We start from the raw sequence: 13,041 nt of genomic DNA, 5'->3' as shown, positions 1-13,041 counted from the left end.
CATACCATATGACATCATGCTCAGCAATAAATCTCGGGCAGAGGAAGAAGTCTGTGGAGTTTCCTGTCGTTCAAGGTGTCTGTTGAAGGGAGACTGGCTGGGTGTCAGTCTGCTTGTGGGAGGTGGCAAGTGATTGCCTTTGCATTGCCTGTTGGGCTGGGTTTATATTTGTTTTAATCTTTTTCATTCACCTATTATCTGTTTTCATCCCAACCCACAAGCTGCACAACAACTCCATGCAGCAGCATTGGTAGAGACCTGGCCGGCTAAGGAGTGCTCTGAGGAGAAGGGCCTGGGCAGCACGATGATGCCATATGAGCCAGTGGGCCTCCCATTTCAAAAGGAGAGTGGAGAAACTGGAGAAGGTCTGGAGGAGGTCTGCCAACGTGGAGTGAGGGGCTTAAGGCATGAGCCATGAGGAGAGTCTGAGGGAAGTGGGCCTCTCCAGCCTGCTGAAAGAGGCATGGGGCCACCTAAGAAGAGCCTACAGCTACCTGGAGAGGTGGTGGAGAAAAGCTCTCTTCTGCAGTGGCCAATGATATGACAGAGGCAACAGCCACAAATTGCCTCTTGGGAGCTTCAGGCTGAGCCTGAGGAAAATTAAAATGGACTAGGAGGAGTGTTGTTGTGATCTCCACCTTTGGAGGTCTTCCTTGCTCCTCAAAGTCACAGCCAGCCTGGAGGCTGGACTACAGACTCCCCAACAGTCTCTTGCCCACCAGCCCTTCCAGGAGCCTGTGCCTTGCCACACACTGTGCAAGAAGAGATAAAGTTGGTGGCGAGGGTCTCTACATCATACACTTATTGGACAATTCAGGGTGGAAGGGAGCTCAGGTGGTCTGTAGTCCAATGCCCAGCTCCAAGCAGGGCCAGCTCTGAGGTCAGGCCAGGTTGCTCAGTAAATGTCAGCAGCCACAGAGAGAGTTGACATATGAACCAGGCACCTAGGCCACCATGACAGAAATGGAGACGAGGCATTTGACCAACTCCATGAACACAGGGTGTGTTCAGCTCTGGGTATGCCACGCCTCCTAGACATTCCTGGGAACATCCACCTTCTTGTCTACAGGAGTGGGTTCCTTAGGCAAGTTTCCTGGCATATCTACAGACCAATGGGGTGCTTTAGGCTCCAAACAGAATGGAAAGAAAGCCTGTGACTGGGGTACTATCAGCTTCATTGCTACAAGAGAGGGAGATAGAAGGACCTCAGAGCTGCCAGGCTCCTGCTGAAGATTTAAGGCCTCTGAGATAGCAGCAGAAGATAACAGTTTTGAACTGGCATAGCCTTTAGATCATTTCACATGCGATGGCTCTGCTCCCCCAGTTCAGTCATTGGCACCTGGAAACCACCCCTGCTTTTCCTTCCTCTCCTCCCAAAACCTGACCAAGGGATGACAGGAAGAAAGGGAGCAGAAAGGCCCTAGGCCTCCATGACTCAGCTGGGGTGTGGCACTTGGGGGGTCACAGAGTCCGTCCATTGTGCAACTCATAAAGGATCAAGCTGGGAAGTGAGCCTGCAAGTCCGAATCAACAAGGTCCATGGACAGGCAAGGCTGTGTCTCTGGCTGTGTCTGGAGACCAGTAGCCCTACAGCATAGATCAAGCTGGGTCTGAAACTCAGGCCTAGGCTTCAGTGGTCTCCTGGGCCCATGGACAGAGGTGTGGCTGGAGGCCGCAGGTGATGCTGCTCAGGGCCCTGACACTGCCATCCTAGACCCCACCTGCCAGTGCCCTCAATAGGCCAAATTCTCATTCCCTGATGTGCAGGGTCTGCTCTCTGTTACTCTCCTTCTTCCCATCCCTGGGGAACCGGAAGACCCCAATTTCATGGTCACTATGGCCAAGGCTGACACCAGTCTTCACATCCCTGACCAGCTCTTCCTCTTCTGGGAGTTCCAGGTCCAGGTGAGCATCAGACTCGATGGCCTATTCAGAAGCTGACCCACACAGAAGCTCCCACCTCACCAGTTGCCTGTCCCATAGAATATGTCCACACATATCTGAGCTGCCCTGACATCACACAAGGCATCCCCCACTTCTCTCCTTCTGTGTCGCTCTCTCCTAAGCATGTTGTGCCTCCATTCACCAAATAACCCGTGGGAGCTGTCCTTCCTCACCTCAGCTTATTCCACTCATGTCACAGCTCTGCCATGGTCCGCAGTGCTCCCACTGTCCGTGCCCCAGGCGGTGGGCTTTGATGCCCATGAGGACTGCAGCACCTCAGATGTGGCTCCAGGGCCAAGGCCAGGCTTGTAACAAGGAAAGCTTCTACCAAGTGATGGGAGCCCTTCTCTAGAAAGGCTTGGCTTCTCAGCAGAGGCATGACGGAGTAGATGGCAGATAGCAACATCATGATGAATGAGGTTCCCACAAAGAGCAAAAGCACTGGCTGGCACATATTGGGAGGGCTGGTGGCCATCAAGCTTGGAGGATGTGAGGTTTTCTCCACTTCGAGCTTGTAAGAGCTTTGTGCGATTTGGTGATTTGGGGTTAGGGATGTTGGCAGGCAGGAGAAGGCTTAGAGGAGGTGGTGGGAACAGTGTGTGAGGGAGGGTTGAAGAAATAAAATATCCCAAGGGCTAGTCTATACACAGACATCTACCTTGATGGTCCCTGAGGCTGGGAGCTTTTGGGGGTACAGTCCTGCCCTACTGTTGTACCTGGAGAGCAGCTCCATCTCCTCCTGCACCTCCTCCAAGCAGGGCCAGGGGTCCCTGGAGGTCCCTCAGACCTGGCACAGCTTTGGTTGCCATTGCCATCCATGGGGTCCGGTCTTCACAGCAGCGTTCAGGCCCTGCAGTGCCAGAAGCGCGGTCCTGGGACTGACACTCTCCTCTCCTTGTCCCAGGGTCCTCCTCCCCACGGTTGCTCTCAGCAGAGTCCGTGTCTGACACCGCCGTCAGGCTCTCCTGACAGGTCCCCGAGTACCCCAACAGCGGCATTACCAAGTACATCATGGAGCTGCAGTAGGTGGGGGGCACCAGCGAGCCCCACTGGATCGACACTGACAGCGGCGCCGAGACCACCAAGGTCATCGGGGGCCTCAACGCCAGCACCAGCTACCAGTTTCGCGTCCATGCCAGCTCCCATGTCCCAGGGGAATGGAGCCAGCCCGTGAAAGACAAAACCCTGGGGGACAGAGAGAAGGGTGTCCCAGCAGACAGGGGGCTTGGCTCTGCAGGAGCTTGGGCTCAGCATCTGGGTCAGCAAAGAGAGACGGAGTGCTCATGTGACTTCAGAGAGTGGCTCTGAAGCAGCAGCCCAAGCCCAAAACACTTGTGGGTGTCTTCAGAAATCCTGCTCCGCCTAGTCCTGATGGGGCAGGGGTGGCATGGTGACAGCATGGCACCCACAGAGTGGCTCTGCCTTGGCCAGAGGGTGACACGCTGTGCGAGGGGCTAGAGGAGCAGGGCAGAGCTGGCACGGGAGGAGCTGGTGGCTGGACCCAGAGCTGGTTGGAAGTCTAGAAACCAGCAGGGTCAGTGGCAGGGCCCCGTCAGTGACACCATCACCCCTGTGCCACCATGGCACCAGCAGCTTGGTGGAACCTTCCTTCTTTTTCTTTCTTGAAGACACGAGTGACATTTGCTTTCCACATCTTTGCTGTGGGGCTCTTTATATGTCTGTGCTCTAGGCCTCTGTGTAGCAGCTGAGCTCTGGCATTGGCAGGCCATGGTGTTATGCCATTGTACATCCCATAAAGATGTGGCCAGATCAGAAAAAAGGGATGATGCGATGGAAGTGATAGCAGGTGTGTCCATTTCTTGTTGGCAAAGAAATATAGGGTCATCTGTCCAACTGCTCCAACCTTCATTGCTCCAAGCTCCCTTTAGATAGGAAATGTGGATGTACAATATGACAATATAAACCTGTTCACCAGAACATAGTTCTCCATTCAAAGTGTTGGGAGGAAATACATTTTTGGAAATGGCTGTATAAATCTCTCTTTACATAAAGGGAGAGAAAGTGTCATCATCTTGCTGGTCCATGTCCATGGCCTATGAAAAAATTCATGAGAATTTGCAGACCAATATCAAAGTGCTGAAAAGTGACTTTTTACACACTTATTGCCCCAAGCTCTTTTCTGCATATGTTTCTACTTTTGCCTAACATCTTCATTCTGGGATTGACTCAGTTGCCAGCACAGAGGTTCACGTTGCCTCCAAGATACCCAGGGGTGGCTGAAGCCCCCATGTGGGACTGGGAAATGAGACCCTTGACCTACCGGAGCACTTCTGGAGCAGGAGCTGGTCACCAGGCAGGGTGTGTCCAAGCATCTCAGTTGAGACTACTGATTTCTGCCCCTTGAGTAGAAAAGGAAGCCTGGGCCATGGCAGCCAAAGCACCTAACATTAGAGGAGACCACTCCCATCTTTGCCTTCACCTGCAATGGAACCAGAAGTACTTTACCCTCAAGGGAATGAAAAATGTGTGGGTCTAGGTATTGCAGAGTCTGCTTGAAGACGCTCCTGTGTCCCAGATATATTGGGCTTAGTGCCCGTTTGACTATTCAAAAGAGAGCATTAATTCACTTTGTCTATTTTTTCCCCTCTGTCAATCAGGAGAGCTCGTGACTTCAATGTGTGACTTGCTGTGTGCAAAGAGCGGATATGGACAGACAGAGTCCAGGGCAGGGAGTGTTTTGGGGGGTCCTGGGATCTCTGCTTACACAAAAATGTGGGTTTTGTTCATCTAAGGCTATCTGCTGTGGGAAGTGGACTTCAGAGGAGGTAATGTGGACTTGGTATATAGCCACTGAGTGTGTTACATCGCTGCGTGTCTGTGTGCAGCTCGTTCTCCAAGCAGGAGGGAGTTGGTGCCCACGGGCTGAAGCATGCAGCTACAGACTTCAGTGAAGAAAGCTCAGATTTGAACAAGGCTGCTGTAAGTGCCAGGTGGTTGAGAGAAAAGGTGGGGCTCGGGGTAGGGATGAAGAATGACCACAGATTCTTCATACGGAAAGGGTCTTGAGTTTTGTAATCATTCAAACTCCATTAGGAGGATCAATATGAATTGAGGATTTCTGATATGACATGGTGCATAAGCAGAAAACTAAAGAAAACTGGGGGAAAAAAAGAATTCTTTCTTATTGTTTAGTATTGAAATCTTTCCACTTTGACTACACTCCTGAAATGTCTCTAATTATCCACATAAGAATTGAAGACCTAAAGGAAAATACTGCACAGAGCCTTGGCTCGTTAGGGAGTTTTCATGTTAATGAGCCCTCTGGTGCCAAGTTCCTGAACTGCAGATCCTGAAAGACTGAACAAGCCTTTCAAGAAGTAAAAGCCAGCATCAAACTTCCAAGTTTCTGAGGGTGTTAGTGGGCTCCACAGAGGAAAATCACTGCAGAGACCGTGGAGGGAATGACTAGACAAGGAGACTGTCCCTGGGGGCTGGTGAAACAGGAAGTCGGAGACACTGGTTACAGGTGGAAGATCAATTGTGGAGGTGGCTGTGAAAGCCCTAAATGTGTTTCACCAAGCAGGATGGCCAAACCCTGAGCCCCATCCCCCTGGGAAGGGGGATCCTTTCCTTCATGGGATGCTTACAGCTCTTCCTGGGAACAGTTTGATGCGGGGGGGGTGATGCTGAGAGAAGGACAGCAGTAGGACACCTCCCAGGCTGTTTTGGGTGTCAGTGAGGAGGGAACAAGGGCCTGGGGCTGTATGGAACTAGTGTCCTTGCATGGGCTTCAGTGGAAGAGACAGCAGCCACCGTGGAGATGACAAGGACTTCAGTTGTGTTGGTGGGGAGGAGGGGGGCAGCCGCACAAAGGCCCTGTTTGCACCACAGACAGTCCTACACTGTCCTATGCCTGTGCCAGTGACCCTGCACACTGACCAGTGGCCAGTGACCCCCTCACTGACCATTCATCACTGTTTCCCCACCTCCCCCTGACCTTGGGATCTCCCAGGTAGAAGAACTTGGAGCAATGGAGTAATCTGAGCCTGGAGGAAAGTGTGAGGGCAATGGACTTGAATAATTTTGTCATTGTTTCTCACAGTCCAATCCTTTTTTACTTGGCAGAGATTAAATTGGTCTTCCCCAAGTCAACCCTTCTTTGCCTGTGACAGTAATTAGTAAGTGATCTCCCTGTCTTTATCGTGACCCATGAGCTATTCCATCTTATTTTCTCCCTTTGTCCTTTTGAGATGGAGGTGTGAGTGGGCAGCTGGTTGGGTGTCTGGGTGTTGGGCAAGGCTAACCCACAGCAGGACGACCACCTCAGGACTGCTGAATCCAGTATGGGGCTTACCAGCACAAGGAAGACCCTGGCAGACTGGAGAGAAAGTTGCAGAGGCCAGAAGGATGGCTGGGGCCTGGAGCACACTGCGTACAAGGAGAGGCTGAGAAAGCCAGGCTTTGGAAAAAAGTCTCAGAGCCAAACACTGGAGCAAGGACCCAGGAGAGTTGGTGAGATCTCTATCAGTGGAGATTTTCAAAATCTGTCGAGACAAGCACTGATCTAGCTGGAGGTGTCTGAGAATGGGCTTGGCTGAGAGTCTGGCTGTGGCAAGAGTTATGGGACTTGATGTGTAATGAGTGTTGGTAGGAAACTGGTTCCCTTGGTATTAGTAACGGCAGAGCTGGGTATCCTAGAGACCTGGAGGAAGACAGGGGTGACCATGCAGCAAAGGTCCTCCCTCAGGGTTGGGCTGTATGGCCACTCACTCTCTGGCTCTTCTGTGTTCATATGATAGGTGATCCCCAACACTGACTGCGTTTGCCCCTTCTCTGCCCCCACCAGGCCCACGCCCCAGGGCAGCATGACAGTCGTGGCCCTGGAGCTCCTCAGCCAGCTCTTCCATCTCTCCAGCCCCCTTCCCCTGTGCCAGCGGGGTTCCTGCTGCCTGTCCTGTGATTGCAGAGTCCTCCTTTCCTTGTGAACACCTGGAATTATCACTTTTGCATGAGTCCACCTCGGTAATCTCTCACTTTGTGGAGCTCTGGTCACAGCCCAGGCACATGCTGCCCATGGAGATTCCTTGGGATATCCAGGCAGCTACAGATTCCCCTCCTGGAAGATGTCTTCTGCCCTGTCACATGTGGGAAAGGACTCGGTTTGTATCTCAGTGATCATTCCTCATCTCCACTGTCACCAGGCACCAACAGGTGAGTCCTAAGTCCACCCCTCTAGCAGGTCACAAGATGACAATGAGCTTTTTGCCCTTGAAACCATGGATCAATAAACCTTTTTGAGGTGCAGTATCTCAGGCCTGTTCCTGACAAAAGGCTTGGAAAAACAGCCCTACCATCAGGCAGTGCACAGGGAAGATCCCTTTTTATTACAGAGATGCTATGAGGGAGTCAGCTTGGACCCAGTGTAACAAAGAAACATTTTTACATGGTCCTCCAGGTGAGACAGAGGACATTCATGCTCCACATGAAGTACGGGAAGTCCAAGTATTGGTCTACGAACATGAAACCCCAAAGAGCAATAACAACAATGATAATAAAACAAAGCATGGGCCTAGTATGGGAGTCACTTGTGGAAAAAGACTGGAAGTTTACCGGTATTGAAAAATGCCCATGAAATCACTTTCCTCAGGGCACCATTGAGCTCCCTGTTCCTCATGCTATAGATGAGAGGGTTCACAACTGGAGGCACCAGCGAGCACAGCTCTGCCACCACCAGATCCAGGGATGGGGAGGAGATGGAGGGGGGCTTCAGATGGGCAATCATGCCAGTGCTGACGTACATGGAGACCACTCAGCCCACAAGACAACAGCCCTAGCCAAGAGAACAAGGACCTCAGTTCTGGCTCCCAGCCCTACCAAAGCCCTTGGCTTTCCCCACCACAGCCTGTCCCATACTGTCCTATGTCAGTGATCATTTCTCTGCAGATTTTAACTCTCCCCCCTGCTTCCCCAACTCACTCTGAGCCCATGATATCCCAAGGTTTACTGAAAACTCTCTGTCCTCACTCTTCTTCAGACATAAAGCTGTAGTTTTCTGAGGCTTAGGCAATGTCCCTGAGTTCCCTGCAACCCATCTGGCTTCTTTCAAAGCCTTGTTTATGTTCCTCTAGCACCTAAGATGTGCTCCTCTAGCCACAGGCTTGCTTGAATTCTTACATGGACAGCTCTCTCCCTGCACGACCACGTGTCTCACAACCCTCTTGCCCTGCAGTGATGAACATTCACCCCAGGAGGTCTGTGCATCCTTCACACTCATAGATGTTTTCTGAGGTCCCTCCAAGTATGGGAAGTCAAGCAGGAAAAGAGCAAGGTCAGCTCATTTGGCATGATAGCCACCCTCAGCAGCGGGCCTTCTCTATTTTCTAGGCATGCACATATCATAGAAAAATCTCTTTCATCCCTGACTTGCAGAAGAGGGGTCTTCCTTCCTGACATCTTCCCAGGACACACCTCCTCCTCTTCCCCATCCACAGACATCCACTGCTTGCCATTTCTGGCCTCAGAGAGGGTTTCAGGATTTGCTAAAGTCATCAGTCACCTCCTTGTTTCTCACTGACATCCCTCGACTCTCCCTCTGAGCCCTACACAAGGCCAATCACTGCTGCTCAGAGCCACTCGCTCTTCAGCAGAGGCCTTGAGATTCCTGCATATTCCTGGTGCTTATTAACTATCTTCCTGGCTTTCTCCAGAGCTCATGGCAAACGTTGCTGTCTACAACAGGGCCTTTATCACCACAATGAAATCATTGTCTTTTTAAGATCTCTGCGGAAAGAGTAGCCACAGAAAAGCACCAAAGCCACCACAACAGAGTCTGAGTGAAGTGCCAGTAAGAAGCAGCTGAGCAACACCCAAGGCTCTGGCTTCCTGGGAAGGAGTGTCTCCTGTTTGTCACCTTTTCTCATGAAAGGAGCAGGAAAACTGTCCATCCCATGGAGCTCTGCTGAAGGAAGATGAAGCTGTACATAGCGTGAGGCGATACAAGTGGCATCAGCAGGTAGAGAAGACTCCTGTAGGGAAGGCTTTATGAGGGAGTACCCTGACTTCACCCAGATAAAGAAGAGACCAGGCAGTGTGCTGACATGATGGGGAGAAGTGCCCTGGGGTATAATAATGTGGATGAGAGAAAGTGGGATAGATTTGGTTTGCAGAGTTTTGAGGTAGTACTTTTCATGTCTGAGCAGCCTGAGGTTTGGAGCCAAGGAAAAATATGGAAGATCTCAAGGATGTTTTGGAATTAGTGGAACTATCAGTAATAACAGTAACAGGACAGTACTGCAAGGGAACTCCTTCGTATTCTCGATGATAAACTAAAGCTTTTTAATTTTTCTTTTTACATGACAAAAATAGCTATGAGTTGTCAGTAATTAGCCTCTGGTATACAATTCTTAGAACAAGTGTCCATGATGGCACCTCCTGGCAGCTGCTTCATGGCCCCTGTCCTTGTGCTGGCCCAGCCCCACTGCCCATACACGGTCCCACAGCCCCACTGTGCAGACACAGCACGGGAAAGGGTACAGTCAGAGATGGGAAAAGTTCCCCCCATTGTGATCCCAAAGATGGCCTTCAGATCACGGTTCCCCCATGACCTTCCTACTTTTGCAGCTTCCCCAGCACCTGACCCATGCCTTGCTGCAGCCCTGTCCTACATGGGGTTTTGCAGACAGCTCTGCTCCAGGGTCTGCCAGTGTCTGGGGAAGGAGTGAGGCTGGGCAGGGCTGTCCGTTCCCCCAGAACCAGCCATTGGCCCAGCAGGAAGGTGGAGGTGGCCTCACAGCAAAACTCACCTGTAAAACCTGGGGCGACCAACAAGTGCTGGAAATGGTCAATGAGAGATGCTGGGGGTGACAAAGGCCCTGAGCCACCTTCGCAGTCTGTCCACACCAAAGGCACAGACCAGACTCCTCCTCTCCCCTACACCTGCATGTCTTTCATGATTTCCACAAGCCCTGGCTCTGAACGACAAAACCCCGGTGTGAGTCCTCACCCTGCGTGGCCACACACTACAAGCTCTACACTGATATTTTTCTCTCCTGGGCACTTTCCAGCCCACCACAGCTCCCCCTAAACTCTCCCCACTTCCCTTCACCTCCCTCCGCCCTTGCTGCCCTCTTCCCAGCGCAGCCCAGTCTGGCATGGCCCCACAGCAGTGCCCACCACAGGCTGCGGCAGAGCTCTGGGCACTCACCCCACAGCCCCAGACCCTCTGAAGGGCACAGCAGCTCCTCGGGGGTGGAGAGGGCTGAGCCCCTGGGCTGGGGGGCATCTGTGGCACAAGGCCTGAGCAGATCCCCTTGTATGATGGAAATGCTGCTCTGGAGGCCAGCTCTGTCACACAAGTGCCCATTGCCTGTCCTTGCCTGCGGTCACAGGCCTGACACACAGCAGGACTGTAACCAAGCTTGAAGAGCACTCAGGCCTTCCACCAACCCAAGGGTTCAGAAGGAAAGCATGGAAGTGGGAAGAAAGCAGCTTGGGAAAGACCAAGTGCTGGTGCTCCCTGGCGGTGCTGCTGTGCCAGGACTCTTTTCTTCTTCCCCTCTGCACACAGGCACTGCTCCCGGCAGCTGCAGAGAAGGTCTCGGAGGAAGGATCTCAGAAAAAGAAGACACTGCAGGGCCCTTTATTTTGTTTAAACACACAGAGGTTATGGCTCCTCAATTGCACAGCCTCCAGGTCACACAAAAGCAGGATAGATTGTGAATTAGAAACCAGAGGAATAAAGACATTTCTTTGTGGAAAGCATTCAGATAAGTAAACCAAAGGGAAATAGAAGGTGTAAAACCACACCCAAAATCACCATAAAAAGACCAGAAAAAGACAGGTTGGGTCTGTAATGAGTTTTAAGTACTATGCAGAAGACAAGAGGCAGTTTATTGCTTCTGAAAAGCATCCAGTCATTAGTTTTATCAGGGCACCCTTGATCTCATGGTTTCTCATGCTGTAGATGAGGGGGTTCACAGCTGGAGGCACCACTGAGTAGAGCACTGCCACCACCAGGTCCTGGCGTGGGGAGGAGATGGAGGGGGGCTTCAGGTAGGCAAAACTGCCAGTGCTTATAAACAAGGAGACCACGGCCAAGTGAGGGAGGCACGTGGAAAAGGCTTTGTGCCGTCCCTGTTCAGAGGGGATCCTCAGCACAGCCCTGAAGATCTGCCCATAGGACAGCACAATGAAAACAAAACAGCCAAAGCCTAAACAGACACTAACCACAAGTACCCCAACTTCCCTGAGGTAGGCATCTGAGCAGGAGAGCTTGAGGATCTGGGGGATTTCACAGAAGAACTGGTCCACAGCATTGCCTTGGCAGAGGGGTAGTGAAAATGTACTGGCAGTGTGCAGCACAGCACTGAGAAACCCACAGCCCCAGGCAGCTGCTGCCATGTGGACACAAGCTCTGCTGCCCAGGAGGGTCCCGTAGTGCAGGGGTTTGCAGATGGCAACGTAGCGGTCATAGGCCATGACAGTGAGAAGAAAATATTCTGCTGAGATCAAAAAGACTAACAGAAAGACCTGGGCAGCACATGCTGGGTAGGAGATGGCCCTGTTGTTCCAGAGGGAGTTGGCCATGGCTTTAGGGACAGTGGTGGAGATGGAGCCCAAGTCGAGGAGGGAGAGGTTGAGGAGGAAGAAGTACATGGGTGTGTGGAGGTGGTGGTCACAGGCTATGGTGGTGATGACAAGGCCATTTCCCAGGAGGGCAGCCAGGTAGATGCCCAGGAAGAGCCAGAAGTGCAAGAGCTGCAGCTCCCGCGTGTTGGCAAATGCCAGGAGGAGGAACTGGGTGATGGAGCTGCTGTTGGACATTTTTCTTCCTCTGGGAATGAGGCGCTGTCAAAGGAGAAAAAAGACAGTGAAGAGTCAGGGCATTATTCTCAGAGCAATATCAAAGCCATTTCCCATAGACCCTCCCACTCTCACACACACAGACCCTTTTCCTTTTCTAGGAGACCTTCCTTCAGGTCTGTGGCTGGAGCCCTGCTTGGTGCTGGCTGAGCTTGTAATGAAGAGCAGGGCCTCTGCCCATGGGCTCTTGGAAAGTCAGCCCTGCTCTGTAGCAGTGGGTTCATGGGATCGGTGCGGGCAGGGGCCAGTCTGGTGTGTGACTTTGTCAGCTGAAACCGCTCCTAACGCAGAAGGGCTTGTCAGCATCTGCACTCCCAGTGCTAAGGAACCAGCAGGGTAAAAGCAGTTTAAGAGTTCTAGGGTATTTACAGCTGCCCACATCACCCCTGGGGAGTTTTATTAGATCTCAGGAAGCTTCAGCATTTCTGCTGCACTCCGGGAGAACAGCATGAGCCAGGCGAGTCAAGAGGATTGCCTGTGGCTTAGTGCAGAGAGAGGGGGAGCTGCTCTGTCCTTCTGTCTAGTTCCCACTTGCACTGTGCTTGCATCTTTCTGAGATGGAGGGTGATCACACTCCCCTGTTTTACCCTGAAAAGCCACCAGACACTGCTGAGGGTAGAGACACCCACTGCAGAGCACCAAATGTCTCACCTTGTCTCAAAGTCTCAGCACTCTGCTTCTAGCCAAGGACACACCGGGCTCATTTCACCAACCCAAGAGCATTTCCTCAATCCTAGCATCTCTGTGCTTCTCCATGGGGCTTTCAGATCACAGAAAGCTGCTATGAGACAGGTTTGCATCCTGCAGGGCAGCTAACAGCTTGGAAGGACACTCGGAGGTGATAGCCAAGTGACCTGATGTGATGGCATCTCTGTAAGGGAGAATCAGCTCATTCCCCAGCCCCACAGACACCATTGAGCATAACCCCTCAGATTACAGGAAAGTTGGGACACTTGTTCCCATGGACTCAGCTGCATGGCAGGACCCACAAGATCAGTGTGTGACTCTGCAGCTGAAACTCCCACCCCAGAGAAACAGACAGCAGCAGCAAGAAAATGGCAGTAACACAGACAGGTGGAGAACCAAGAAAAAGAGCAGAGATCAACTGGCTCGGAGAGGCAGCTGAAGTCTCAGGATAGAGTTACCCTCACCCAGCTGTGCATGCCACCTCCCAGGCACCAGCACAGCCAGGCAGTTGTTCTCAGTCCCTGTGCTCTACTTCAGGAGGCTCCTCTCAGACTTACTGATCACTCCAAGTTACAGCTCAGGAGTCTC

General features: G+C 52.0%; 1 protein-coding gene across 1 annotated transcript; it reads right to left on the bottom strand.

Moving 5' to 3' along the window:
- Window positions 1-10,770: 10,770 nt before the first annotated feature.
- Window positions 10,771-11,727, bottom strand: LOC138683177 (olfactory receptor 14A16-like). Its single transcript, XM_069774706.1, has one exon. The coding sequence runs from the start codon at window positions 11,725-11,727 to the stop codon at window positions 10,771-10,773; it is 957 nt and encodes a 318-aa protein (XP_069630807.1).
- Window positions 11,728-13,041: the final 1,314 nt, after the last annotated feature.

The sequence above is a fragment of the Haliaeetus albicilla genome, chromosome 31 (genome assembly GCF_947461875.1).
Source record: "Haliaeetus albicilla chromosome 31, bHalAlb1.1, whole genome shotgun sequence".
Classification (NCBI taxonomy): domain Eukaryota; kingdom Metazoa; phylum Chordata; class Aves; order Accipitriformes; family Accipitridae; genus Haliaeetus; species Haliaeetus albicilla.
The sequence above is the reverse complement of the archived record's forward strand: the minus strand, read 5'-3'. Positions and strand labels throughout refer to the sequence as shown.

Excerpts from the sequence above, each read along its gene's own strand:
- LOC138683177 (XM_069774706.1), bottom strand. The coding sequence starts at position 11,727 with ATGTCCAACAGCAGCTCCATCACCCAGTTCCTCCTCCTGGCATTTGCC.